At 44.1% G+C, this 27,152-nt stretch overlaps 1 protein-coding gene across 1 annotated transcript; it reads right to left on the bottom strand.

Annotated features, from left to right (window-relative positions):
- Positions 1-8,476: 8,476 nt before the first annotated feature.
- On the bottom strand, positions 8,477-19,183 carry LOC136386390 (nuclear RNA export factor 2-like). Its single transcript, XM_066357827.1, is given in 19 exon segments — positions 8,477-8,663; positions 9,128-9,200; positions 9,699-9,741; positions 9,834-9,949; positions 10,055-10,113; positions 10,239-10,346; positions 10,487-10,542; positions 10,623-10,691; positions 11,084-11,120; positions 13,271-13,380; positions 13,513-13,620; positions 13,719-13,807; positions 13,955-14,024; positions 14,138-14,218; positions 14,332-14,436; positions 14,544-14,627; positions 15,225-15,378; positions 15,601-15,781; positions 19,114-19,183. Coding segments are annotated over 19 exon segments (1,800 nt in total).
- Between the last annotated feature and the right edge of the window lie 7,969 nt (positions 19,184-27,152).

The raw sequence follows: 27,152 nt of genomic DNA, 5'->3' as shown, positions 1-27,152 counted from the left end.
TCCAGTTTTTAAAAAGGGTTAGGGTGGGGCTGTGTTCAATGGGTCTTTTGTACAAAAGACATGGGTGTGTGGATAGCCATGTTTCTTAAGTTCATTCCTAAGACCCCCGGAGAGTAAACATTCAGGGGTCTTCTTCCTGATTTGTGAAATGTAGAAGACAGAATATAGTTTTTCAGGCAATTTGGGGGAATGAATGTAATAGCTTTATTCTTTTATCTAATCAGTGATTATTTAAAAATATTTTTGGTGTATAAATTATGCAACTTTTTATGACATATGGAACAACATATGGAAACACCCATTATTCCCTAATCAGTATAAGGATAATGTGCATATCAATTAACTACTCTCAAAATTTCTCATTCCCTTTCTAATTCCTCTCACTTCCTGTTGTACCCCTCCACTATTCCCAAACAACCACTGATTTGTTTTCTGTTGCTAAAATTCAGTTTGCATGTTTTAGATTTCTATATAAATGGAAGGAGTTGTGTGGAGTTGTGGAGCTAAAATGTCTTACCAGACTTGCCAAGCATTTGGCCTCAAAGGCTGGGCCTTTATACCTTATGTCCATCACTGAAAAACACCACAGGGAATGCATGACTGTGGGCAAGACAGCTGTCTGAAGCTGAGGTTACCCCTGAAACCACTGACAACTGAAGGCTTCATGCTGTCGATGCCAGCAGGGTGGGCGACTAGTCCATCCTTGAAGGGGATACCTAAGGAGCATGACTCTGTGTTCATCACAGACTACCTTATTTTCTGATTGGATCCATTTCTTCACATATCTCCAAGGAGCAAATTCTCTAGAATCTGGAAAGTCTGCTTTACGGCAAGAACCTCAGAAGATGAAAATCATGCTATAGATGATCTTGCAGTCACAACTAATATCTCCTTCTTCTACCACCCATTTGAGATTCCCTTTAAATTCAGTATGAGTGGCATTATCCACACTCTCATTCCTGATCACCTTAACTTTCCCTGGATTGGGTTCTCCTTTGTCCTTCTGCTGTCAAACTTGACAGGAGTGTACCAAAAGCACTCAATGGATCAATTTGAAACCAAGGATTTGTTTCCTTGTCTTCAATGTGTAATATTATCCTTACTCTCTCCTGATGATCAGAGTCCATTATCTCTGCCAAGAGGCCGCGTCTTCTTTCTGAAGGATGATTGGTGGATACAGGAGAACAAAGTGCAAAGTGCCATTTGCAGCTTATGCTTCCACACCCCAGAGTTCTAGGAGCCACACACCCAAATTTACCACCCAGGGCAAGTGGAATGATGGCATGTGCGGTGTCTCCCACTCATACCCCTTGTTTCTTAGATCCATGTAGTATTCCTTTTGAGAACTAGAACCATGCAAAGGTCTTTTACTCATGGTGTATAGTGAATCCTACAGGATGACTAGTAATGTTACTAAAATATTAGCTGCAAGCAAAACTTTACCTGAGCTAACCGCTATCCATTCCAATCCTCTATTAAGTAGCAGCTTTTGGGTGGAACAAAATGCCATATGACCACTGGACTCTATGTCCACTGGTTCATTTCCATACATTGTTGCTGTATATCAAGTCTACTCATCAGATATTTTTTCTGGGAATCTCCTGACAGTGAATAAAGCACTGTGTATGCTCTCAGATAAAGGTCATGGCTGAAGCCGTGCAGGCTAACAATTACCTGAGGTATATGTATATTCATCTAAATGATTGACCTTATCCGGGTGAAAAAGTCCAATCTATTTAACTATTCTCCATATTTTCTGCTCATCATCAGTTTCTCTGATTTATCTCCATTGCCTCTCATATCATCGATAAGCAATAGATGTGTTGAATGAATGAGTGAATAAATGAATGACATAGATTTAACATACGTATGTTAAGTTGTGGCGAGCCAGACAGATTCTGGGGCAGGAGATTTGGAAGGATGGTGGAGCAAGCTGGAGTGTCACAGAAGAAGCACTTTTGTTTGGAACTACAAAAATTATGGATGGAAAATTGGGTAGAAAAGATACGATAATTGAGGGTGTGTTTCTAGCTGCCTTGGGTGTACAAGCATAACATATATTTTATACTACTTCTCTATCTTTCTGAGTAAGAGAATCCTAAATATGTTTGGGATTTTAATGTTCCCAATAAACGTCCACATCTGTAGCCTCCTTTGCAGCTAGGTGTGGCCATATGTCCAAGAGCTGCTCAATCTGGTGATTGCAGAAGTATTATATGGTACTTCCAGGAGGGCAGGTAAAAGTAGCTCAATTTCTCAGACCAAGTTATCTCTCACACCATCTCTTGTGGACTGAATCATGTCTCACCAAATTCATATGTTGAAGCTCTAGTTTGCAGTATCTAAGGATGTGCCTATTTAAAGATAGGGCCTTTAAAGAGTTGATTAAATTAAAAGGAGACCATTAAGGTGAGTCCTAATCTTATTGGATTGGTTTTCGTTTAAGAAGAGTGTAGGGCCAGTAGTCATGGCCGCCACTGTGGCCATGCAGGTTCTCCTGGGATTCGGGCAGATGGTAAAGAAAGAGTGGAGCAAACAAATGGTGGGCCATTCCTTTATTAAAGCCTCGCACCAGCCGACGAGCAACCACACAAGGAAAACACTTTCCTTTCACTCAGGGTTCCCAAAGCCACTGAACATTCTCTGGTTCCACAACCAGGAGAACCTTCTCAGGTTTCTCCTAAAATCAAAGGCCTCTCCAGTCTCAGCAGAGCTCGCAAAGCCCCTCACCTCTGGTTCCCCATCTGCACACCTTCTCTCTCTCTGCACAAACTGGCTTCTTCTTCAGCACTCTGCATTCTCTCTGCTCTCACTTTGCAAACATGGTTTCACTCTCTTCTCCTTCTTTTCTCTCTCCATCTTATCCTTTGATTCTAGGAGGAACCAGAGAAAAATCTCCTGGTTGTGGAACCGGAGAATGTGTCAGGGATCTGGGCGCTCTGAATGAGTGAAAGGGAAGTAAGTATTTTCCCTGTGTGTTTGCTTATAGGCCAGTGCAAGGCTTGAATAAAGGAATGGCCCATCAGTTTTTGGCCCCACTGTTTCTTTACCGTCTGCCCGAATTCAATGGGAACCTGCATGTGGATGGCCATGACAGCCATGACCACTGGCCATAGAATGAGTTTAGGACACACAGAGATACCAGGACTGCATATGTAAGAGAGTTGACCATGTGGAGAAGGCGTAAGAAGGTGGCCATCTGGAAGCCAAGGAGAGAGGCTGCAGGAGAAACCAAACCAGTGGACTTGCAATTTCCAGAAATGTGAGAAATAAATTTCTGTCGATTAGGCCACTTAGTCTGTGCTATCTTGTTATGGCAGATCCAGAAAAGTAATTCAAAATCAGAGATGGCTTTCAATTTTGGCAGGTCATTGGATATACTCACAACTGGAACTCACTCTAGAGATTCTGATTCAATTACTTCAAGCTGGAGATGAGAGGGCATTTTAATGGATTCTCAGTATTGAAACCCACATGTCTAGGAGAATAGTTTTCTGGACCCTATGGAGCGGCATGTGAGTAATGAATCTAGCATCACTTAGAAGATATTTTCTCACATATATCCCTCCTTCCACAGTTTTCGCCCCAGCCACAGCTCCTTTCTTTTTCTGCTCTATCCTGATCCCCACGGATGGACCTAGAGGTTTCTCCATTAGTCCCATTCCAAGTCCAAGATCAATCTTAACTCAGAATACATTAAGCTGTTTCAGCACCATTCTGCCCTCCCAGCTAAGAAAAGTGAGTGTAAAGAGACCTTATTTTCTCTTATTCTTCCCATTAGCCTGAGCCAGCACAGCTCTCTAGAACTACATCCGGCCACTTAACCCAACTTGAAGATGAGCAGAAAAGAAGACTAGCCTGACCTGTGGTGGCGCAGTGGATAAAGCATTGACCTGGAATGCTGAGGTCGCCGGTTCAAAACCCTGGGCTTGCCCGGTCAAGGCACATATGGGAGTTGATGCTTCCTGCTCCTCCCCCACTTCTCTCTCTCTCTCTTCTCAAAAAAAAAAAAAAAAAAAAGAAAAAAAAAAAAAGAAAAGAACACTAAACAACTTACAGATGGTAAATTGTTACATAAAAAGATACTCACCTTCTTTAGCCTTCATGGAAATTCAAACTAAACATACAAAGAAGCATTCAAGACACTTGTCAGAATGGCTAGAAAACATTAACACCAAATGCAGGCAAAGCTATGGCTAAAGTGAGTCAGGCTTGCGTTGCTAATGGGAATGCAAAAATGGTAAAGGCAATCTGCAAAACAATTTGGCAGTTTCTTTCAAAACTAAACATGCAGTTACCACATGATAGAGCAATTACACAATGGACAATTCACCCATAGAAGTGAAAATTTGTGTTCATGGAAATACCTGTACACGAATCTTGCTAACAATTTCATTCGCAATAGTTAAAAAGTGAAAACAACAGCCCAGATGTCTTTCAACAGGTGAATGTTTAAAGAAACCATAGTATATTCATGCCATAGCACACACTCAGCAATTAAAAAAGAAAACTATCGATACACTTAACTTGCATGGCACTCAGGGGAGTTATGCCGAGTGAAAGCAATCCATTCCAAAAGGTTGCACACTAGAGGATTCCAAGTAGATGACATTTTTGGAATCACAAGAGGTTTTGAAACAGGTGAGAAATGTGGTGCTGGGGAGAAGCTGTACTTTGGTTTAAAGGGTAACATGAGGGAGACCTGTGGCGATGGAACAGTTTTGTATCTTGTTTGTGGTGAGAGTGACAGAATCTACAGAACTGGACAGAGTGCCTGGAAATGAGTGCATGTAAAACTGGTGAAATCTCTGTTAGCTCTGTGGGGTGTACCAAGGGCCATTTCCTAGTTTGATATCTCACAACAGTAATGCAAGATGTTATCACTGGGAGAAGCTGAGTGGAGGATGTACATGACTTGTTTGCATATTTCTTGAAACGTTTTATAAATTGATAATTATTTCCCAATAAAAAATTTAGAAACTAATCAAGAATCATGGGGAGAAATAGAATTAGGTTCACAACGCTAAAAACTTTACCAGTGACACTTTAAAAAATAAGAAGCTAATAAAAAGGTTAGAATGACTTTAGACCAGTTAAATGGGTAAGAAGTCCATAAATACTACAATAAGGATAGCATACTACTTGATAAAGATGGCAAGTTTGTTTACAGAAGTGAGTGTCATAGCTTGCAAGTTGCTATGAAGTGATGAAGAGAAGGTTACCAAGTTACAGGGAGCAAAGCTTTGATTTTAAGGGAGTCCAGGAAGGGAGACCCAGCTCTATAATTTTCAAGTACTATGAAGGCCAACTTACACCATACAAAAGAATAAATTCAAGGTGATGGGTATGCAACATAATTGAATGACAAGATAACCTAGACATGTTTTCTTTGAATATATGTACCCTGATTTATTAATGTCACCCCATTAACATTAATAAAAATTTATTTAAATTAAAAATAAATTAATTAAAGATTTAATGTAAGTCACAAAACCATAAAATCCTAGAAGACAACATAGGTAGTAAAATCTCACACATTTCTTGTTCCAGTGCGTTGGCTGACATATTTTGTTGGGCAAGGGAAAAAAAGGAAAAAGAAACAAATGAGACTACATTAAATTAAAAAGCTTTTGCACAGAAAAAAAAAAAAAACATCAACAAAATGAAAAGGCCGGCCCTGGCCGGTTGGCTCAGCGGTAGAGCGTCGGCCTAGCGTGCGGAGGACCCGGGTTCGATTCCCGGCCAGGGCACATAGGAGAAGCGCCCATTTGCTTCTCCACCCCTCCGCCGCGCTTTCCTCTCTGTCTCTCTCTTCCCCTCCCGCAGCCAAGGCTCCATTGGAGCAAAGATGGCCCGGGCGCTGGGCATGGCTCTGTGGCCTCTGCCTCAGGCGCTAGAGTGGCTCTGGTCGCAATATGGCGACCCCCAGGATGGGCAGAGCATCGCCCCCTGGGGGGCAGAGCACCGCCCCTGGTGGGCGTGCCGGGTGGATCCCGGTCGGGCACATGCGGGAGTCTGTCTGACTGTCTCTCCCTGTTTCCAGCTTCAGAAAAATGAAAAAAAAAAAAAAACAAAAAAAAAAAAAAAAAGAAAAGGCTACCAACTGATACATGTGGTAAAGGATTAATATCCAGTATACATAAGGAACATATACAACTCAACACCAAGAAAACAAGCATTTCAGTGAAAAGATGGGCAATAGATCTTAATAGATACTTCTTTAAGAATACAGACAAATGGCCAATAGACATACAAAGAGATACTCAATTTCACTAATCATCAGAGAGATGCAAATTAAAACCTCCATGAGATATCACCTCATGCCTGTCAGAATGGCTATCAGGAATAAATCAACAAACAAGTGCTGGTGAAGGTGCAGAGAAAAGGGAATCCTCGTGCATTGCCGGTGGGAATGCAGGTTGGGGTAGCCACTGTGGGAAGCAACATGGAGTTCCTCAAAAGATTAAAAATGGAACTGCCTTAGGACCCAGCAATTCCACTTCTGGGAATATATCCGAAGAAAACTGAGACAGTAATTTCTAAGAATACATGCACCCTTACGTTCATTGCCACATTATTTATAATAGCCAAGATTTGGAACCAGCCCAAGTGTCCATCAGTGGACGAGTGGCTAAAACAGCTGTGGTACATTTACACAATGGAATACCATGCGGCAGTATAAAAAGAAGGAAATCTTACTTTTTGTGGTGGCGCGTGTGGACCTGGAGAACATTATGCTAAGTGAAATAAGCCAGTCAGAGCAAGACAAATACCATATGACGTCATTTATATGTAGTACGAAATGAGCAAAATAACTTATCAAACAAAATAAAAACAGAAGCATGAGCATATGGAACAGCTGATAGTTGTCACAGGTGAGGTGGGTTGGAGGTCTGCCTGAAAAGTAGTGAAGGGATTAAGCAGCAACGTTAACATACACAGAGAAAGAGATAACGATACGCGTATCTATGTATCTGTATCTCACATAGACACAGACAACAGTGTGGTGACAGCCAGTGCCAAAGGGAGCGGAGGCTCGGTAGAGGCTCCAAAGGGGGTTGACTGGGGATGAAAAGAGATCATGGTTTCGGTAATGGGCACATGTTCAATATGCAGATATTTGGTTGAGTGTACACTTGAAACCTGTATGGATTTGTTTACCAGTATCACCCTAACAAATTTAAGAAAAAATAAATGCTAGAGACTTCCATGAATGAAGGGGCAGAATGTACCTTGTGGTCCCTGCTCCATTGGTTCATGGTTGGGACAGGGAATAGCAATCCAAGACACAAAACATACAATGTGCAATGTAACTCTTTAATATAAAAATAAACAAGGATCATGAGTGGGAAAAAGACAGAACAACTGGCAGGCTTCAAGGTAAACTTTGGCTTCCTGGTCAGTCGGGCTTCAGCCTTAGTCACAGATGTGGCCTTGGGTTGGAGGAGAGATATAACAAATATGATGAGCATTAAAATGAGAACACCCAAGGGCCCCTTTCCCAGGCTACTTTTATAAGATCCTAGGTCACCGCATGAAGGCCTCCTCTGGCATCCTGCCCTTCATCTAGAGAAAGTCAAGAGAGCATTGGGAAGACATCAGAGCTAAGAGCATTGGGACTCATCCCTCGGACACCTGACTTCTGTTCACTTAGCCTGGCTGAAAGCCTGCAGACCATTTCCTTTTCTCTCTGAAGTCTCAGACTTGCCTTTTTGGTGTGTAAAGAATTTTAAGTTCTGGTATCATCTCATCACTGTACTTAAAGCACCTGTGGTGAGGGAGGACAGAAAACCTCCCTTAGGCCCAATGGTGAGGCCCTTTGACCACACAATGTCACTGATCAATCTATGCTACAGAAAGAAGCCTCCAAGTTTACCAGATGTATGCACCAGAATGACCAGCTGGTACTGCATATGATGCTGAAAAAAAAAAAAACAGTGAAAAGACAAATATCTATGGTTTACTAGAATTCAATTGTTTAATACACAAGTGTCAGCAGGAACAAGGTAGCCTAACATATACTGAGAGGAAATTATACAGGTGCTAATTGTTAATAAAGAAAAGAAGTTTCAAAACAGTAAGTACAGTAGGAAAAATGAGTTTTATAATATATTTCAATGTATTAGCATAAAATTAAGGTATTTTCCTCTGTTTTAAAGATTTTTATTTATTTATTTTTAGAAAGATAGGAGAGAGAGCAAGAGAGAGAGACAAAGAGAAGGGGGGGAGGAGCAGGAAGCATCAACTCCCATATGTGCCTTGACCAGGGAAGCCCTGGGTTTTGAACTGGCGACCTCAGCATTCACAGGTCAATGTTTTATCCACTGCGCCACCACAGGTCAGGAAAAGTATTTTTCACATATGAACTTCACAAGAAAAAACAACAACAAATGGATCTAAAAATAACTGTGCCAGTTCCCACTATTCAATCCTCTGCTCCTCCCAGCTCCCTCCTGTCCCCACACACACACATCACTCACTTCTGAGACAACTAGAGGCTCATCTGAGACAGGCTGACAGAAACCTGTGCCATTTCCTGCTGCTCTTGAGAGAGGGTGGATCCTGAGCTGGAAGAAGGCATGGACGCTTGGATGGACAATGCACTCTGAGTCTCTGTGGAGGTGACGTCCTTCACAAACAGCTCATCGTTCACAATTAACATACTGGAGAGAAAAAGGGCCTTCAGGCAACTGACAGATGGACAACCCGACACCAACAATCTGCTTCCACAGCCACTCCTTCCATAGCCTGACTAAGCCTGCCCCCCACACTCCTTGCTGGTAGCTCTGCCCTGCCACTGAGCTCACCCTAGGAGAGTACCTTTAACCCCATTGCATTTACTCTGCAAGGCAGCCCAAGGGAGAGCACAGTCTAATCCCATTTTTCAGAGAAAGACACAGAGAGTTCATGTGAGTTCCCAAAGGTATAATTCTAGTGAGGGCTGGGATCACAAAGATTCCAGTGTTCTAAATCCACAGCCCATGTTCTTAACCCCTATGCCAGACTGTTCCTTGGACCCATCTGGTGGATTCCTACCATGAGAACCCCCCGAGGACATGCACTGTCACATTCCCACACCCTGTGTCCAGGCTGAACTGCGTGTTCCCACCCAGAGCATGGCACTCACCCAGAACTGCTGGCACGGTTAACGATGAAGGTCCGAGTGAAGGCACGCACAGAGCCCTGAGACTTGCCTTCAACTTCAAAAACAAACAACAAGACCCCATTAGTCACAAATGTTTTACATGCTCACACAGCATTCCCAAGTCAGGGTGTTGCGAATCGGAGGGGCGACAACAGGAGCAAACTGAGCCTACTATGTGCTGGACTCCGGGAATACCACTTCAAGTTTATTTCATTCATTTTTTCGTAGCTTCCTGAAAGGTGGATATTGTTAGCCCCATTTGCAAATGAGAAGAATGAGAGGTTCAGTAACGATTCCGAGTTCACACATTAAGAGTCGGAGATAACAACCACCAAACCTCATAGCTGATGCTCCCAACACCCCAGCTGTGCAGGACTGACAGGCATAGAAGCAGGTCAGACCAGGGAGTTTTGAGGGCAGCGTGGAGGCACGAGAACACAGGGAATAGGAAGGAAAGGGAAGGAACCAGGGAAGCCGTGAGAGTTCCGAAAGGGAGCCCAGCCAGGCACAGGAGCACTGAGTCATCAGAGGTGGGAACTCTACACACACTCACCTTCCTTGAACACCCCATAGATAGAGAAGCAGAGCAGGTTTCCCTGAAAGAGAAGAGTGCAGGTGCTCAGTCACTGTCTACGTCACCACCCACCTGCATCTTTCTGGGCCGGCACGAGGGAGAGTGGGTGCTCACCGAGCTGAACCACATGTCCACCACAAAGGAGTTGGTGTCATGCTGAGTTTTGGGCAATCGACAGAGAGAGCAAACAATGTCATGTTTTGTATGTTTCAGCAGCTGAAAACACAGGTCTGTAGGGAAAGGACAGCAAAGGTCAGGGCTGTGACACTCTGGGCCCTTAGATTGACCCCTTCATGCCCCCTTTCCCTGCCCAATCGTCCCCATCCCACACGCACTGGGGTCCTTGATGTACTTCATATTCCTGTTATCCTTGAGGTACTCAAACAAGCTGCTTCTACGAGGGAAAAAATGAAACAAACTGGAGGTGGTGGTCAGACCAGTGTAGGTGTTTCCATGAGGTGATTGTTTTCTGTTGTAGGGGAACATTCTCCAAATCAGAGCCCAAGCTGTGATACTCACGGGGCTGGGTCCTCGGAGTTGAAGGGAATTGTCAGGGAGAAGCAGGCCTCATCATCATAAGCATCAAGGAGACTCTGTCTGTCTCCAGAGTCATAGAGTAAGTAATACCTGCGAGGGGACAAGGAGGAGAGTCTATCTCCACGGTCTGGGCCCCAAGTGACACTTCAAGTATCTCATGAGCAGTCCTGTGCCAGGGTGGGCAGCTCTGTCCTACCCTTCTCCATTCCTGGTGTCCCAGGGGTACTTACTGCTGCAGGAATTGCAGGACATGACTCTTCAGATGATCAGATCCTTTATACCTTTTCTGAAATCAAAGACATTGGAGATCATGTGGCTGATAAAACCTCTCTTGCAATACTCTCAATGTTGATCTCTATACCTCACCTTGTTGGGGGTTGGCAAGTGTTGTCCACCAGTGTCAGCGGTAATTGCTGGGGGTAAATCCTGGCCATCCTGGAGAAGGGAAGCATCAGTTAGCAGTGTAAAGCAGGGAGGTGGACCTGGATGATTAGCGAAAGGGAGGGCCCAGGAGATGGTGAAGGTCAGAGGTCAGGAGTAAAAGGCTCTCTAAATTTCATGAGCAAGATTACAGTGAGTGTCTGCATTATGAGGTGCTGGAAATCTCTACTGCTTTATGTAATTTGTGTGTGTGTTTGTGTATCTCTCTCTTCTTATCCTTCTTATAAATTTTCAGAGATAATTTCACTGTCTTTTTCAAAAATCCATGTCCCGCAAAATAGATAAGGGTCTGATGCAAACATGTAATCTATGTAAGACACAAAGGTTTGAGGGCAGGTCTGGAGGAGGACAATGCTACTAGGAGGATGAAGAATGTAGGCACTTACCAAGCGTAACAGATCGGGGAAACATTTCCTGATGGCACTGTCCAAATCCAAAAACAGAAAGTAGTGGTTGATAGTTTGGGTTGCAGCACTTCCGGTTAGTTAAAACACCGAGAGCATGAAGAGAAACAGGTGTTCTGCCCACCCAGGAGCCCCCTTTCCCCTCCTCAGTCTCTGACATCCAGAGTTCTGGGTCCACTTCTCTGTTGAGCCCTGACCATCTGCCATACGGAATCTCTGAAATGTATCATCTCTGTCCACACCTTCACATTCCTATTCCCTCCCTTCCTTCTTCCCTCCCTCCCTTTCTTAGGCACTTCCCCCCCACCTTCTCTCTGCCTCCCTCTCCATCCCCCTGGTTAGTTTCTGCCTATAGGTCCTGGTGCCTTTTCCACTGCCAGAGGACACAGCATTTGATCCCATACTCTAGGGTAGGGATCAGGAACTTTTTTGGCTGAGAGAGCCATGAACGCCAATTACATATTTTAAAATGTAATTCCGAGAGAGCCATACAATGACCTGTGTACGTTAAGCATTATCCAATAAAAATTTGGTGTTGTCCCGAAGGACAGCTGTGATTGGCTCCAGCCACCCACAACCATGAACATGAGCGGTAGAAAATGAATGGATTGTAATATATGAGAATATTTTATATTTTAATATTATTAATTTTTATTAAACATTTGTCTGCACGCCAGATGCAGCCATCTAAAGAACCACATCTGGCTCACGAGCCATAGGTTCCCGACCCTTGCCCTAGGGCTTCATCCCCTTCCCTGTCTCCCTGCCTTCCTTCAGGTCCTCATTGAAGACTCCAGAAAGAAGAGACAATGGGGTGGGAGCCCAGGGCTCTGCTATCACACTGCAGGTCCAGCACCCTGTCAGGACCAGGGCACACCCTGGGATGGCCCGAGGTGCTGGGGTAGGGAGGTGAGTGTGGGAGGCATCAGGGGCAGGAGAGAAAGGGAGGGGGAAGAAGACAGAAAGGGAGTGAAGACAGGAGCAGACATGGGGAGATGTAGAAGAGACAAAGGAGAAAAAGAAAGCAAAGCAACGGGAAGCGAAGAAGCTCTACCATGGGGTGGGATCAGGGAAGTAGAGAGAAGGAGGCATGGCTCCCCTGAAGCAGCCCTGTCCTTCCTCTGCCTCTAGCTGGCCCTGGGTCTCCAGATAGGAATAGAAAACGTGCCCTTGTTGGCCTGAGCACCATGGCATGCTGGTGGAGTCTTTGTCACCTGTGGGAGCTCAGTCTGAACCGGGCATAGGAAATGCAGCGGCCAAGGGATCAGGACACTTTCTTCAGTAATAAAGATCAGCCCTCACCTCAGCATGGGGTTGGGAGTCTGTGGCCCCCTCCTTTGATCACTGCCTTCTCTCCTCATGGCCCCCATGCACATGTACCTGTCTTAGTTGTTCATTGCCTCAAATATACCACCTGGCTCAGGCTCCTCAGGGCTCCTCTGAGGGACTAGCAAGGGATATGACGTGTGGAGAGAAGGAGTGTCCCTGAGAGGAATGCCCTTCTGTCTCTCCTGCCCTCTGCCCTCTGCTTTCCACTGCTGCCTCGGGAGGCCCTGTGTTCAGTGATGGCAGCCCACTTCTGGCCCCATCTCAGGAAATGCTGGATTCTCCTAAGGATTGCCCATCCCAGGCATTGCACTTGAAGGGACAGATGTCTTGATGACAGTCACCTGGGACCTGGGGCCTGGGCCCTTGGTATGATGTGGAGATACCTCATGTTAACCTGGAAATCGAGTGGAGACCCTTTTGAAGTAAGGAAAGGAAGGCTCCTCCCACAATAAAATAGGGACACTGGTATATTCTCAGAACCATGACTCTGTGGTGGAGGATGTTCCTCAGTTCGGGTCAGCGGTGTCTGCCTTGAAACTCGACACTCTTAGTCCTGGTGAAGAGGGGGACCCCTGCGTCCTGGGGCACATTCTTGGATGCATGATAGAGAAAACTAAATGCAGACTCGGGAACCAGCCCCCAGACCAGAACAGGTGAACAGGTCAGAGGACGGATAGGAGACTTCTAAGCACAGGCCGGGAATATAAAAATGGGAAGGTGGGGCAGTGATCCTCCCAGAGGACTAGGCTGTCTGTCACCTTTTGTGGTAGGGAACTGTCAGGGATAGTTCAGGCTCCTGAGGTGAATGGAACCGAGGAAGCTGACAGGGCTGATACTGACCTTATGTAGGAGGGCTGGTCTGGGAAGGTGCCACACAAAGGGTTCCCTTCCAGCCAGAGCTCTTTGAGCTTTAGGCCTTTGATCTTCTCCAACTCACAGGCTGAGCTCAGCTGAGGAATATGGGGAGGTAACTGAAAATAGTCTCAGGGGAAGAGGAACATCCAATCCCCTGCCCACCATCAACACTCTGATCTCCACTATCACCCACACTCGACCCAACTTTGATCTGTCCCTCTTCTCACCTCATTTTTGGACAGGTTCAGGATCTTGATTGTGGGAGCTATGTCTATGATGTCAGATAAGCCATTCAGCTGGTACAGTTTGTTCTTGCGCAAGTTCAAGGACAACAGCTTTGGGGAAGAAGAGTTAGAGTGACAGTTACTATGGCCTCGGAGACAAAAGTACCCTCTGTCCCATCTGCTGCACCAGCACTGGTCTAAGGCCTCACCTCGGGGAAACTCTTTTTAATGATCTGCAGGGTGGCCGCCATGCAGTTTCTCCGATTCAGGATTATATCAACATCATGGTCCACCAATTCTTCAAGAAGGCAAGAGTAGAAAATCACAAGAGTGAGAAGTATCTAGGATTAGCATCAACCCCTCTCGATGTTACCAACCCTAAGACTCCCTCCCCAGTGGAACCCTCTGTTCTTACTTGCCCTGGAATTACTTTTGTCAGATGTACCTTGGTCATAGCGGAGCAACTGGAGATCAAGAGATTTCTGGGAGACATCATATCGTTTTCTCAGGATCAGCTGCAGAGCGACATAGAGAGACAGTTCTAAAGTTGTGCTGGTGACAGGGAAATCGGGTGCTGAAGTAGGGACAAGTTGGTGAGGGGGCAAACATGTATCCTTGAGAATGTTACCTTTAGGTTTTCTACTTTTTCTGGCTCCAACTTATACCACACAGAGTGGGGTGCAGCAGAAGTAGTGACAAAGATCGGTATCTACAGGAAGAAGACATGAGGTAAGCACCAGGAATTCTAGTCCAATCAAACAGACTAGCTTTGCCTGTCCTCCTACTCCAGCATTAAGTACAGATAATGACCTCAACACAGACCTTTCGGTTCTCTTCATTATAAATCTTGTAGTTGATTTTCTTCAATGCAGAAGCAGCGCTAGCATCATGAATAAAGAACACTGCTCTGTTTTTCACATAGTGAAACTACAGGGGTTGAAGCAACAATAGTGTCAGAGGTCGGTAGCCCCACCTGAGCCACACCGCTCTCCCTTCCCTGTGCCCCCTCATCTGACTCCATCAGAATTTCTTACGTCCACTGGAGTGAAGGGGACTCTGCAACGGCTCTGGAGTAATTTCATCAACGATGCCTTGTCATACTTTCTTCCAAAAGGAACCTAAATGTGAAAACAAAGGCATGGAGACAGCACGGCCAACATGAAAAAAAGGTGGAGAACAAACCCAACACAGTGCTCTTTTCCTACCTTCTACTGAGCTGCACAGAGCTTATAAAGAATGAACCACTGGCTTGATTTCTATTTTTGTGACAAACTTACTTTTTAAATCCATTATCTGTCCACTCAAAGCTCATACACAACTTAAGGTGTTAGACATTTTCCTCCTTTTATAAAGTTCCAGGAGATCCTATCTAGGACACACTATTTGCCACTCTGAGAAGTTTTCCAGAAACTCGACCCCCATCTCCCACACTCAGCTTGAGCCAAACTGAGACATCCAGTGTGGACATGTGCCATTTTCTTGACAGTTTTTTTTTACCTTTGCTTTTCAACAAACCTCCTTTGTTTTCTATAGTGATTCCTTGTACTGTTTCTCTGAATTTTCAAATAGATGAGTAAGAATATTGACTCTTAGTAATAAAAAGGACAGATCATAAATTGTCCACAGCAAATTACCAAGTGTCTCTTCATGAGACCAACATAAATCCATTCAACGTTTCTCTTTGCACACTCCATATATTTTTTCAGGACACTCACTGTGATCTTGAACCAACTCAGCAGGGTTTCATCTTGTCTGTTATCCTCCATTTCTCTCTTGAGATGTTTTCTGTTAGTCCACAGAGTAATATGGATTTTGCCTTCCTTGTCGCATATCACTCTTCTCTTGTCCTGTCCCATGGTATAGGGAGCACTGTGGAGAAGTGGAGAAAAGGAGGGTGGACATAAATGCTAAGAGTCTTCTATACTCTCTTACCACTCTGACACCAGGATTATAATCAGGATTACTCACCTATGATTTCAGTTATAGTGTTATTTATTTTCCCAGGGAAAGAAGATAAACAGAACCATAGAGTGAAACAGTTGTATAGTTCCATGGGTGGATACATGTAAACCAGACTGCCAGGTCACTTACTGTCTTAATTGGTACTTCTGGGCACCACTCATCCCCCCATCTCTACCATCCTTCTGGAAGTATGATGGCCGAAGTTCATATGCACTATGTTGATAACTACGATTCCTCCTTCCAAAATTATCTCGAAAAGAATTCCAAAATTTCATTCTTCCTCGAGGTGAGCAAATACCATGTCTGTCTTCTGAAATAAGGAACAAAAGTACAAATTTGGAGACACATCTATGTCCACTAACTGTGTACCATGTCTCAGGTTAACACCACGGTAAGGCAAGCAATGTGCCAACCTGCCTTAAGAAAGAAACCCAACCCCAAAAACCCCAGAAAGAAACTCCTCTCTTCAGAAAGAAGAGACTTATCTGACAGATGGTGCCATCAAGTGAAAAATCGTGCAGGAGGAAACTGTGTTGTATCTTTAAACAAATAAAGCAGAATTTATAACAGAGGCATATGTCGCCATGGATAAGACTGCATGTCAGCCATACTTCAGCAAGGAATGAGAATCTTGCCCCTCTCAGGGCTCTCGAACAACAACACTAGTACCTGGGAAGCAAATTTCCTCATGCTCCCCAAATCCAATCAGCTACCAAACCGATTCCAATAACACTCAGTAAGTTGTGGTTTCTTTGTCAGTGTAGTACAAGCTTTAATGTCAGGTGGAACAGAAGTAACAGCTTCCTAAACTGTGCCCCCCCCCCAGCCTTGTTCCCTTGTTCAGCTCTGTTTGAAATATCCAGAGTGAGCTTTCACTTTGCCCAGTCTGAAGTGCTTTTGAGTTCAAAAGGAACCTCTTTTGAACCTCAGCTCTCCTATAATAAAGATTGAGCTACAAATTGGAACGATGTCTCAAATACCATTTCCAAATCTCTAAGGATTCTTCTTTTCTCCTTGTATCATTAATTTCTAATTTGATCCCTTTACGGTCAGAGAACATATTCTGTGTGATTTTAATTCTTTTTAAACTTGTGGAGATTTGTTTGCTGTCCCAGTAGAGAGTCTATCTTAGTGAATATAGATATTTGAAGAAAAACCATTGTACTCTGCTGCTGTTGCATGGAGTGTTCTATTTGGTGTGTAGATCCTATTAGTTTATTGTGTTATTCACATCTCCTATAAGCTGATGTCTCTCTAGTAATTCTGTCACTTGCTGAGAGAAGGTGTTGAAGGCATCAACTCTCACTATGTACTTGGCTATTTCTCTTTTCAGCACCATCAGTTTTTGTTTCAGGTACAGCACCTTTTGGCTCTGTTTTTTTTTTTTTTTTTTTTTTTTTTTTTTTGGCGCATACACCCTTAGGTCTGTTATGTCTCTCTGGTGGATTGTATTTTTTTATCATTACGTAATGCTTCTCTTAATAAATCTGTTCTTAATTTTCTAATTTATTAGAGATTGAAGCCACGAGTATGCTCATAAAGTGACTGGTTGTATTGCACTATGTATTCACTCCTAGGAATGGTGTTTCTCTCCACCTTCTCCCCTACAAACAATCCGCCAGCATATGTAATTTACCATGTGGAAAGACTTGGCAGTATTTTGGGTGCTACAGAAATAAGGAATTCTCCATCCTTTCTCCTATATATGGATTTACTAAGAGCATTTTATTTTTACCACATTCAACTGAAACAGTATATCAGCAGACAACACACTAGTGGTTGGGGGGACAGGAGTACAGGAATGAGACTGTTAAAAACCAGCTTCCTTTGAAGTCTCATATGTAAGGTTCTCTAGGTTTCTGTGTTGTACATTTTGTACATTAATTACCCAATATTTTCTCTGGGCCACTGTGAGTAAAATCATGTTCACTTCTGATCATTCCATGATGTACTGATGTCAACTAGGCCTCAGATTAACTCTTCTGGGGAGTCATTGTTGTCACTGTGTGGCCCGCTGTCAGGACAATCTTGTATCTCACAGCCTTTGAGACCTTCCATGTGTGGCACTGGAAGTGAACCTGAACCTGGGTGGAGCATCTGACCCATAAATAACATTTGCTTAGTCCCTAAAATTTGGAGGTAGCCTGAAGTGCTCTCCTTCTCTCACATGTCCCATCCCAGTGACCACAGAATTCACGGAGGCTCCCCCCCAAATATATTCAGAATCTAGCCACTTCTCACCACCTCCATAAATATCCACCAAAGCCAAGACAGATGGTAAGGGGCAAGGATGAAAGCAGAGGGATGAGTTGGAAGGCAGTATAATCCAGGAGATACACGTTTGGGCCTTAGCCAGAACGTAGGTCAAATCACTTCACATCTCTGCTCAAAACCATGGAACAATAGTTTGAAACCTATCAACATGTTATAAAAAACATGACTTTGCAATAACAAACTAGTAAACAACAATAACAACAAAGAGGGACCATACTGGTGACCTTTGGTGAATGCCAAGAAATCAACTTATTTTCATGAAAATCTATCCATGATAAGAAAAAAAATAAATGTTAAAGAGAGGAGAAATGGTAGAGAGTCAGTATATGGTATATAAGAATAGCCACAGTCATTTTTGAAAACTGACACTACTTCATAAATAATGTTGCCAAGAGGAGAGTGTAAAAGTAAGCTAGTTGACAGCTTTATAAATCCCCAGACTGACCAACTAAGTAAGCAAGAGAGGTGCCTAAACAGGACCAGAGCCCTTACTAATCAAGGTGATTCAGACACAAACTACCTTAGGCATGGCTTTGTCTTAGAAATTGCTCAAGAAAATGAACATGTGATAAAAACCACAGAAGGACCCGCAACACACACACATATCCACTTACTGAATGAAGGTTTGCATCTCAGCACAATCCCTGTCTCACAGTCTTGCTGCCAGAATCGAGAATGAAAAACAGGGATAGTATAAGGTAGCTAGTGCTTTTTCACCCAGGCATCCTAGGTTTCCTCTCAGGCTCCAATAGGTATTAGCTGATCCTTCCGCAGAGAAATAATTGTGAGTACCCTTTAAGACACCATATACTTACATATGACCACTTCCTGTATCATTTTGAAATTCTGCCAACATCCTTGCTATGCCACCAGCGATCTGTTGTTGCCCTTTTTGCCAAATGAGCACACAACAAGAAAATTGCCTCTTATGAATCAGGAACTGGGCTCTCACCAGACATTGACACTGTCCATGTTTGTTTTTTAATTTCGCAGCCTCAATACTGGAGAAATCTCTGTTGTTTGTAAGCTACCAGTCCTTTGTGTTCTGTTATAGCAGCCTGAACAAACCAAGGCACTACTCCTCTCTTTGAGATTCAAGGTGATTATTAACATATTATCTTTAAAAATACTATAATATAGTCCTGGTCAGGTGTGTCAGTGGAGAAAGCATCGGCCCAGCTACTCAAAAGTTGTGGGTTCAACCCTGGTCAGGGCACTATGAGAAGCAATCAATGAGTACACAACTACATGACACAACGAGTTGATGCTTCTCTCTCTCTTTTTCCTTATTGCTTCCCCTCCCTCTCTCTCTTACTCTCTCAAATCAATCAAAAATGTAAAAAATACACAATATGAAAATGCTTTTACCTTCAAATCTGTATGTCCTATGTCTCTTGAATGGAGGAACATATTTTTTTTGTTGCTTTCGCTCCGACATGGTGTTTTTTAAAACCAACTTGGAAGTACTGGAATGAAAGAAAAATAAAGTAGATATAATATAATAAAAATAGACAAGTGATAACACTCCTTAATCACTTATCAGACAATATTTATGTCAACCATAAATATAAATACAATCCTTTACTTGCTGGATTCTATTCAATCAGTATAATCCATATATAAATATTTTTCAACCACAGGTCGGCAGACCAGCGCCGATTGGTGGGCAAATTGCCACAAAGCAATGATTTATATAATTTTTATAAAATGTATCCCATATAATTTTACTTAATATGCTATTCTATTCAGAAAAAAACTAAGAACTATATGATTCCATACATAGGTGGGACATAAAAATGAGACTCAGAGACATGGACAACAGAGTTGGGGTTACAGCATGGGGGGCGAGGAGAGGGAGGGGGTTGGGGGAGGGGAGGGGCTCAAAGAAAACCAGTTTGAAGGTGACGGAAGAGAAATTTATCAATGTCACCCCATTAAAATTAATAAAAAAAAAGAATTTGTCTCACGGCTAATTCAGGCAGTTAGAAGTATAGTACAAGGATGCTAATTCTGCTTTTCAGGCCACATCCTGCAAAAGGGGCCCCAAGAAATTTGGTGATTTGGCTCCTCTGATTTTGCCAATTGGATTTTAAAAAATAGGTCAGGAACGCCCTGAAATGGAACTAACAATCCATGAGCATAAATTTAAAGGAATTTTCGATACTGGAGCTGATGTATCTGTTATTGCTAAGCTACATTGGCCTCCTTCCTGGCCCACTCATGCAGCAGCCACAGAATTACAAGGTATAGGGCAAAGTAAATTCCCTCAACAAAGTTCTAGTTTTCTATATTGGGAAGATTAAGGTCATTCTGGATTTTTTTAAGCCTTATGTGCTCCCTGGATGGCCAGTTAATTTGTGGGGTAGAGATGTTTTGAAAAATATAGGAGCGTTGATTGGCAGTCCTAATGGCAGTCAGTAGTCAGATGCTTGATCGGGGGTTTTTGCCCACTAAGGGACTAGGGAAAGAACAGCGAGGAATTCTCACCCCCATAGAAGTGGCACCCAATACTAAAAGGTGTGGATTAGGATATCAAAATTTAGCATAGGGGCCTTGGTAGCTCCTGCTACCTTAATAATGCATTGTGCAGACCCAATTACTTGGAAATCAGATAATCTTGTATGGGTATACCAATGGCCCCTTTCTCAGGAGAAACTTAGGGCAGCTGCTCAATTGATACAAGAGCAGCTACAGTTTGGGTACATTGAACCATCTAATAGCCCATGAAATACACTTCTATATTTTGATCTTGTTGCCTCCTGGATTATCAAGGGGCATAGGTGACCCTTACAGTTTATAGGTTTTGATCCTCAAAATTATTGCTGTTCCTTTTTTCAAATGATCAACAACAATGGCTCTGGGAAACTTCTACTAAATAGCAAATTGCTCTTGCAAATCAATGGACAACTTTATATTGAAACTGTCAACTTAAAATCAGCTCAAAGATTAGAATTATATGCCATTATCATGGCTTTTCAGCATTTGCCATATTCCCTCTTTAATCTATATACAGACAGCAAATATTTACTTATGGTGTTTCCACTATAAAGACTGCTGTCTCAAGGACAAATGCTGATGAATTATTTCAGCAGTTCCTCCTTCTTCAAAGACTTGTATGTCAACATAGAGCTCCATGTTTTATAGGACATACTCGAGCTCACTCCATGCTCCCTGGAGCTTTAGCACAAGGGAATACCCTTGTTGATCAAGCTACCCAAAAGAAAATTATTTGGAGCAACCATGACAGATCGAGCAATTCAGTCTCATACTATTCATCACCAGAATGCTGCAGCCCTGTGTAAACAGTTTCAACTTTCTCAGGAAGCAGCACGGCAGATTGGGAAATCCTGTCCAAGGGGTCCTATACTACAATCTGTCCCTTCATTTGGAGGTAACCTTCAAGGACCCCTGCCAGGACAACTTTGGCAAATGGATGTTACTCACATACCTTCATTTGGCAAACAGTCCTATGTCCACGTTACAGTGGATACATATTCTGGATTTATAGTAACCTCTGTCAGAACAGGAGAGGCTACTAAGCATGTTATAGCTCATTGTCTGTATGCATTGTTCTATTCTTGGATTTCCTATACTAGTTAAACTGAAAATGCTCCTGCATATGGAGAAAAAGCATTTACTGTATTTTGTCAAACCTTTCGAATTATGTGTATTTCTTACAATCTTTAAAGTCAAGGTATTATTAAAGTGTACCCAGCAAATATTTTAAGGTCAATTAAAAAAATTTAAAAGGGGAGAGTCATATTCTGAAACTCCTACAGGTCTACTATATCATGCTTTTTACTTAAAAAATTTTAAATTTCTTTTGAATGCTGATGAACAGGAGATGCCAAATTTTTTTCTCCTGCAAACTTCTACCTTCTTTCATTTGATCCAGCTAATAACACTGTTTTGTCTTTTTCGAAATAGCTCTAGATATATGGAAAAGGTTTATATAGGCGGATGGGGATCCTCAAACCCCTCAATGAGATCTTCTGAGCATGGCTTTTAAGATACCAAGAGGCAGAAAAAGCCCAATAGAGATCAGGTGAACTACCAGCTTTTAGGATACGTCCTTAAAGGCTTCAATGCCCCAAAGGGGTTTCATAGGATGCCATCTGGGTCCTGCTTCAATAGTAGAAAGGAAGGTCATTGAGCTAAAGCCTGCCACACTTACATGCTTCTGCTGTGAGGAAACAGGGACACTGGAAGGTAGGCTTCCCCCTCACTCCTCTAAGGGAGGGTTCAGTCTCTCCCAGCCCTGCTCCAGCCACCTATGACCTAACCTTGCCCAGAAAGCTGGGGTTTGCCTCTGAAGGCTGAAGGGGCCCAGGGCCGTTGGCCCCATCTACAACACTGTGGACGAGCCTAGAGCATTTCTTCCAAGAAGCAGGTAAACTGATCTCATTTGCACAAGGGCCACTTAACTATGTCTTGCCTGAATAGTCAGGAGTTTTATTCTTCCCTCAAAGATCTCTGTTGTGGGTGTTGATAGTCCTATTTTCTGCTGCTTTGTTTAATATATAGTGTTTCCTTTATTCCTTCTACCTCAATGCCCCACTCATATTTCAGGCTGGGACCTACTCCTAATTTAGAGCTCTTTTTTCCCCCTTTTGACAACTTCTATTATGAATCTACCTTTGCCACCCAGCTTAGTGTATCCCAAGGTTCTCTTTACCATGCCACAGTTGCAGAGCTTCAGGGAAAAGCAACCTGGTCTCATCTCTCCAGGCAGAGGAGAACAGAAGCTCCATCTCCACACATGCTACAGATGGCTTTTTCGGTCTACCTGAATCATTACCAGCTAGAAGCAGCAGTCATTGGGACTTGGACGTGAGCTGCAAAGTATAGAATTGTTACAACAATTCCAGTGCCATGCGGAGTTTTCCTGGATGTGGACTTTTCCTGGACTCCTGCTCCTAGTGACAGCTCCTAACAGACTGATTTGGGGTTGAGTTGCATTTTTCAGGGATTTGGCATGGTGATGGTGCCAACTTGGACTTGGTGAAAATGTTAAGGACACCACTCTTTTATAGATTCTTGATGTAGTGGCCAAGAGTTTGCTTGAAGGCTTTAATTACTGTAAAATATATATATATATATATATATATATATATATATATATATATATATATATATATGTGTGTGTGTGTGTGTGTGTGTGTGTGTCTGTCTGGATAAACAAGATGTGGCACATATACACTATAGTATACTATTCAGCCATAAGAAATGATGACATCAGATCATTTACAACAAAATGATGAGATCTTGATAACATTACACAAAGTGAAATAAGTAAATCAGAAAAAAATAAGAACTGCATGATTCCATACATTGGTGGGACATAAAAACGAGACTAAGAGACATGGACAAGATTGTGGTGGTTACGGGGGCGGGGGTAGGGAAGAAGGGAGAGGATAAGGGGTGGGGGTGGGGCACAAAGAAAACTAGATAGAGGGTGACAGAGGACAATCTGACTTTGGGTGATGGGTATGCAACATAATTGAATGACAGGATAACCTGGACATGTTTTCTTTGAATATATGTACCTTGATTTATTGATGTCACTCTATTTAAATTTATAAAAATTTATTTATAAATAAATAAATAAATAAAAGATGCTATTCTCAAATAAATTCTCTATGGTTTTCCACATGAAGAAAAACACGGCCCTGGCGGGTTGGCTCAGTGGTAGAGCGTCAGCCTGGCATGCAGGAGTCCAGGTTTGATTCCTGGCCAGGGCACACAAGAGAAGCACCCATCTGCTTCTCCACCCTTCCCCCTCTCCTTTCTCTCTGTCTCTCTCTTCCCCTCCCGCAGCCAAGGCTCCACTGGAGCAAAGTTGCCCGAGCACAGAGGATGGCTCTATGGCCTCTGCCTCAGGCGCTAGAATGGCTCTGATTGCAACAGAGCAACGCCCCAGATGGGCAGATCATCGCCCCCTGATGGGCGTGCCGGGTGGAACCCGGTCGGGCGCATGCAGGAGTCTGTCTGCCTCCCCATTTCCAGCTTCAGAAAAAAAAAAAAAAAAAAAAAAAAAGAAGCATGGAGTTTTCAAATAGTCTAAGGAGCAACGGTTAGAAAATCAAAGACTTATTAATGGTGCTTTGTTAGACCAGTTTAAACCATTTAGGGAAACCAAGCACAAAAAACCCCACAGCATCCTACCCCACATGCATTTTAAAGGAACTACTGAGCAGCAAAGTAAATATGAAAAATAAATTCCGAATCTTCATATGATGCTACTTTTACACTTTCACTGAAAAAAAAAAATTCCTGCCTGACAAGGTAGGGCAGTGGATAGAGCGTCAGACTGGGATGTGGCCTGGAGGACCCAGGTTCAGAACCCCGAGGTCACTGGTTTGAGCGCGGGGTCATTTGGTTTGAACGCAGCTCACCAGCTTGAGCCCAAAGTCGCTGGGTCACTCGGTCTGCTGTAGCCCCCCCCCCCCATCAAGGCACACATGGGGGAGCAATCAATGAACTGAGGGAGGTGCAGCAACGATGAATTGGTGCTTCTCATCTCTCCCTTCCCGTCTCTCTCTCTCTGTCACACACACACACACACACACACACACACACACACACACACACACACACAAATTCCTTTTAAAAATTATTTTCCGGCCCTGGCCGGTTGGCTCAGCGGTAGAGCGTCGGCCTAGCGTGCGGAGGACCTGGTGGGCAGAGCGTCGCCCCTGGTGGGCGTGCCGGGTGGATCCCGGTCGGGCGCATGCGGGAGTCTGTCTAACTGTCTCTACCTGTTTCCAGCTTCAGAAAAAAAAAAAAAATTATTTTCCTTTCCTTCTTTCTCTCTGTATAGGAGCAAATAAGAGGCAGAAATTAAAATAAGATTTGGAAAGGTTTATACAGACTGGCATCTAAGAGTTCGCTGGTACCCCTCGTCACGCACGGTCAGAGGGGCAGAGTGCGCGACCCTCCGGCCAGGACGGGAGTATGGCGGGTGACAAGCAAGAGCCGTGGGTGACAAGCGGGAGCAGGGCTTTGATGTGGGGGTGGGAAGAAAAATGGCAAGGGAGGGCCTCACCCGACTTCCGGAGCCTGGGCCCTGAGAGAAGCCCGTCACACCCCCGCGGGAGCTTCCCGCCGCCAGTTCTCTGAGGAAACTGCTAGTCCAGGTCCGTGACGCTCCTATGCCCCCTGCCGGGTCGACACCCCTTCTACCTGGGCACCGCCCACCGCTTACCTGACAGGAACCAAATGGGTGGAAAGGTTAGGTCTGACGTAGTCTCATAAAAATTCCCCGAGCGCCCTGACCGGTTGGCTCAGTGGTAGAGCGTCGGCCTGGCGTGCAGGAGTCCCGGGTTCGATTCCCGGCCAGGGCACACAGGAGAAGCGCCTATCTGCTTCTCCACCCGTCCCCCTACTCCTCCTCTCTGTCTCTCTTCCCCTCCCGCAGCCAAGGCTCCATTGGAGCAAAGTTGGCCTGGGCGCTGAGGATGGCTCTGTAGCCTCTGCCTCAGGCGCTAGAATGGCTCTGATTGCGGCAGAGCGATGCCCCAGATGGGCGGAGCATCGCCCCCTGGTGGGCGTGCCGGGTGGATCCCGGTCGGTGCATGCGGGAGTCTGTCTGACTGCCTCCCGGTTTCCAGCTTCAGGAAAAAAAAAAATTCGCGAGCCAGGACACGGACCACAGGTTTTTTGTTTGTTTGTTTGTTTTTTGTATTTTTCTGAAGCCCAAAACGGAGAGAGACAGTCAGACAGAATCCCGCATGCGCCCGACCGGGATCCACCCGGCACGCCCACCAGGGGGCAGAGGCCAAGGAGCCATCCCCAGGGCCCGGGCTATCTTTGCTCCAATGGAGCCTCGGCTGCGGGAGGGGAAGAGAGAGACAGAGAGGAAGGGGGGGAGGTGGAGAAGCAGATGGGCGCTTCTCCTGTGTGCCCTGGCCGGGAATCGAACCTGGGACTTCTGCACGCCAGGCCGACGCTCTATCACTGAGCCAACCGGCCAGGGCTATGGACCACAGTTTTAAGGGTTTTTTGAACCTACAGGTCAGTCTCCTCAGAAAGCTAAGCGGAGCTGCAGTGATGCATTAACACACACTTAAATGGCGGACACGACCATATTAGGTAAAATGGCTGTGGCATCCATGTAACCTGCAGTTGTGGAGCCCTACCTGACTTCCAAGTTCTTCCCTGACAGGAGCCAGAATACGGAAAGAGACAGGGTTCAAGAGCCCTCAATTTTCACGTGACTAAGGGAGCTGAGTTTAGTGTGATCATATTTTGATCCTAATGTGGTACAGGACCATAGGATTTATGTGATCCACAGTGATTGGGTAGTGATGAACCCCACAGGACTGCAAGGGCTTTGCCTACCCTGTGATGGTAGGAGTTGCATAGCAGATAACTCATCGATGTGCAGAGGCCTGTTGCCCCCATTTGATCCAGATGGTTCGGCCTGATGTTAGACCATAAGGGATATATGACCATAGCATTTATACCACCCTATGAAGCCATTCATTTACGTTGTTTTTGAAGGCTGAGGCCTCCACATGCTATTAGCTAGTAAGGCCAAGAAGAATCCACATCGTGGGCTGGGTTTTTAGGAGTCCACAGTGCTTTTAGGAGTCCAAGGGCTAGATTCACCTCCTGATCATAGTGGCAACAGGTTCAGAGAGACCATATGAGTTCAGTTGCTGACATGACCAGTGGTTCTGGGCCTGCCACATAACTACAGTGTCCACATGATGGCAGCATCCAGTGACCACAGCTTTAAGAATCTACAATGTTCACAAACTGAGTCCTCTTCATGACAGTAGGGTAAGGTTCTCCTGTGACAATAAGCTTCTCCTGATCTGTGTGTCTTAAGAAACCGTTCTCTTCATGAGACCTGGGTATCTGAGATTGCACACATTCCTGGGCTCCCTAGTGATAGTGGTACCTCTGTGTGACCTTCCTCAGTGTACAAACTTGAGTTTCACCTGCCCTTATTGTGCTAATTTTATGAGTGCTTTCTGATATATGAAATGTAATAGGTAAATTAATACATGGCAATGAAATAGTCCTCCCTAAAGCCATAACCATTGCCATATTGTAGGGATTACTTCAAAAGACTAAGTTATGGGCAATAAAAGCTAAATATGTGTATTAATCATCTTAAAGACAAACTTTAAAATTGTACCAAAGTGTCCCTAGCTAAAGAAGATGTAGTACACTGGAATACTACTCAGCCATAAGAAATGATGACATAGTGTCATTTACAACAGCATGGATGAACCTTGATAACGTTATACTGAGTCAAATAAATCAAGAAAAGCTAAGAACTGTATGATTTCACACATAGGTGAAATATAAAACAGACTTATGGACATAGATAAAAGTGAGTGGTTACGGGGGTGGGGGAGTGTGGGGGGGAAGGGAATGTGGGGGAGGGTTGAGGGAAG

This window comes from Saccopteryx leptura, chromosome X, assembly GCF_036850995.1.
Source record: "Saccopteryx leptura isolate mSacLep1 chromosome X, mSacLep1_pri_phased_curated, whole genome shotgun sequence".
Lineage (NCBI taxonomy): Eukaryota > Metazoa > Chordata > Mammalia > Chiroptera > Emballonuridae > Saccopteryx > Saccopteryx leptura.
Note: the sequence above shows the minus strand (reverse complement) of the source record. Positions and strands in the feature narration are given on the sequence as shown.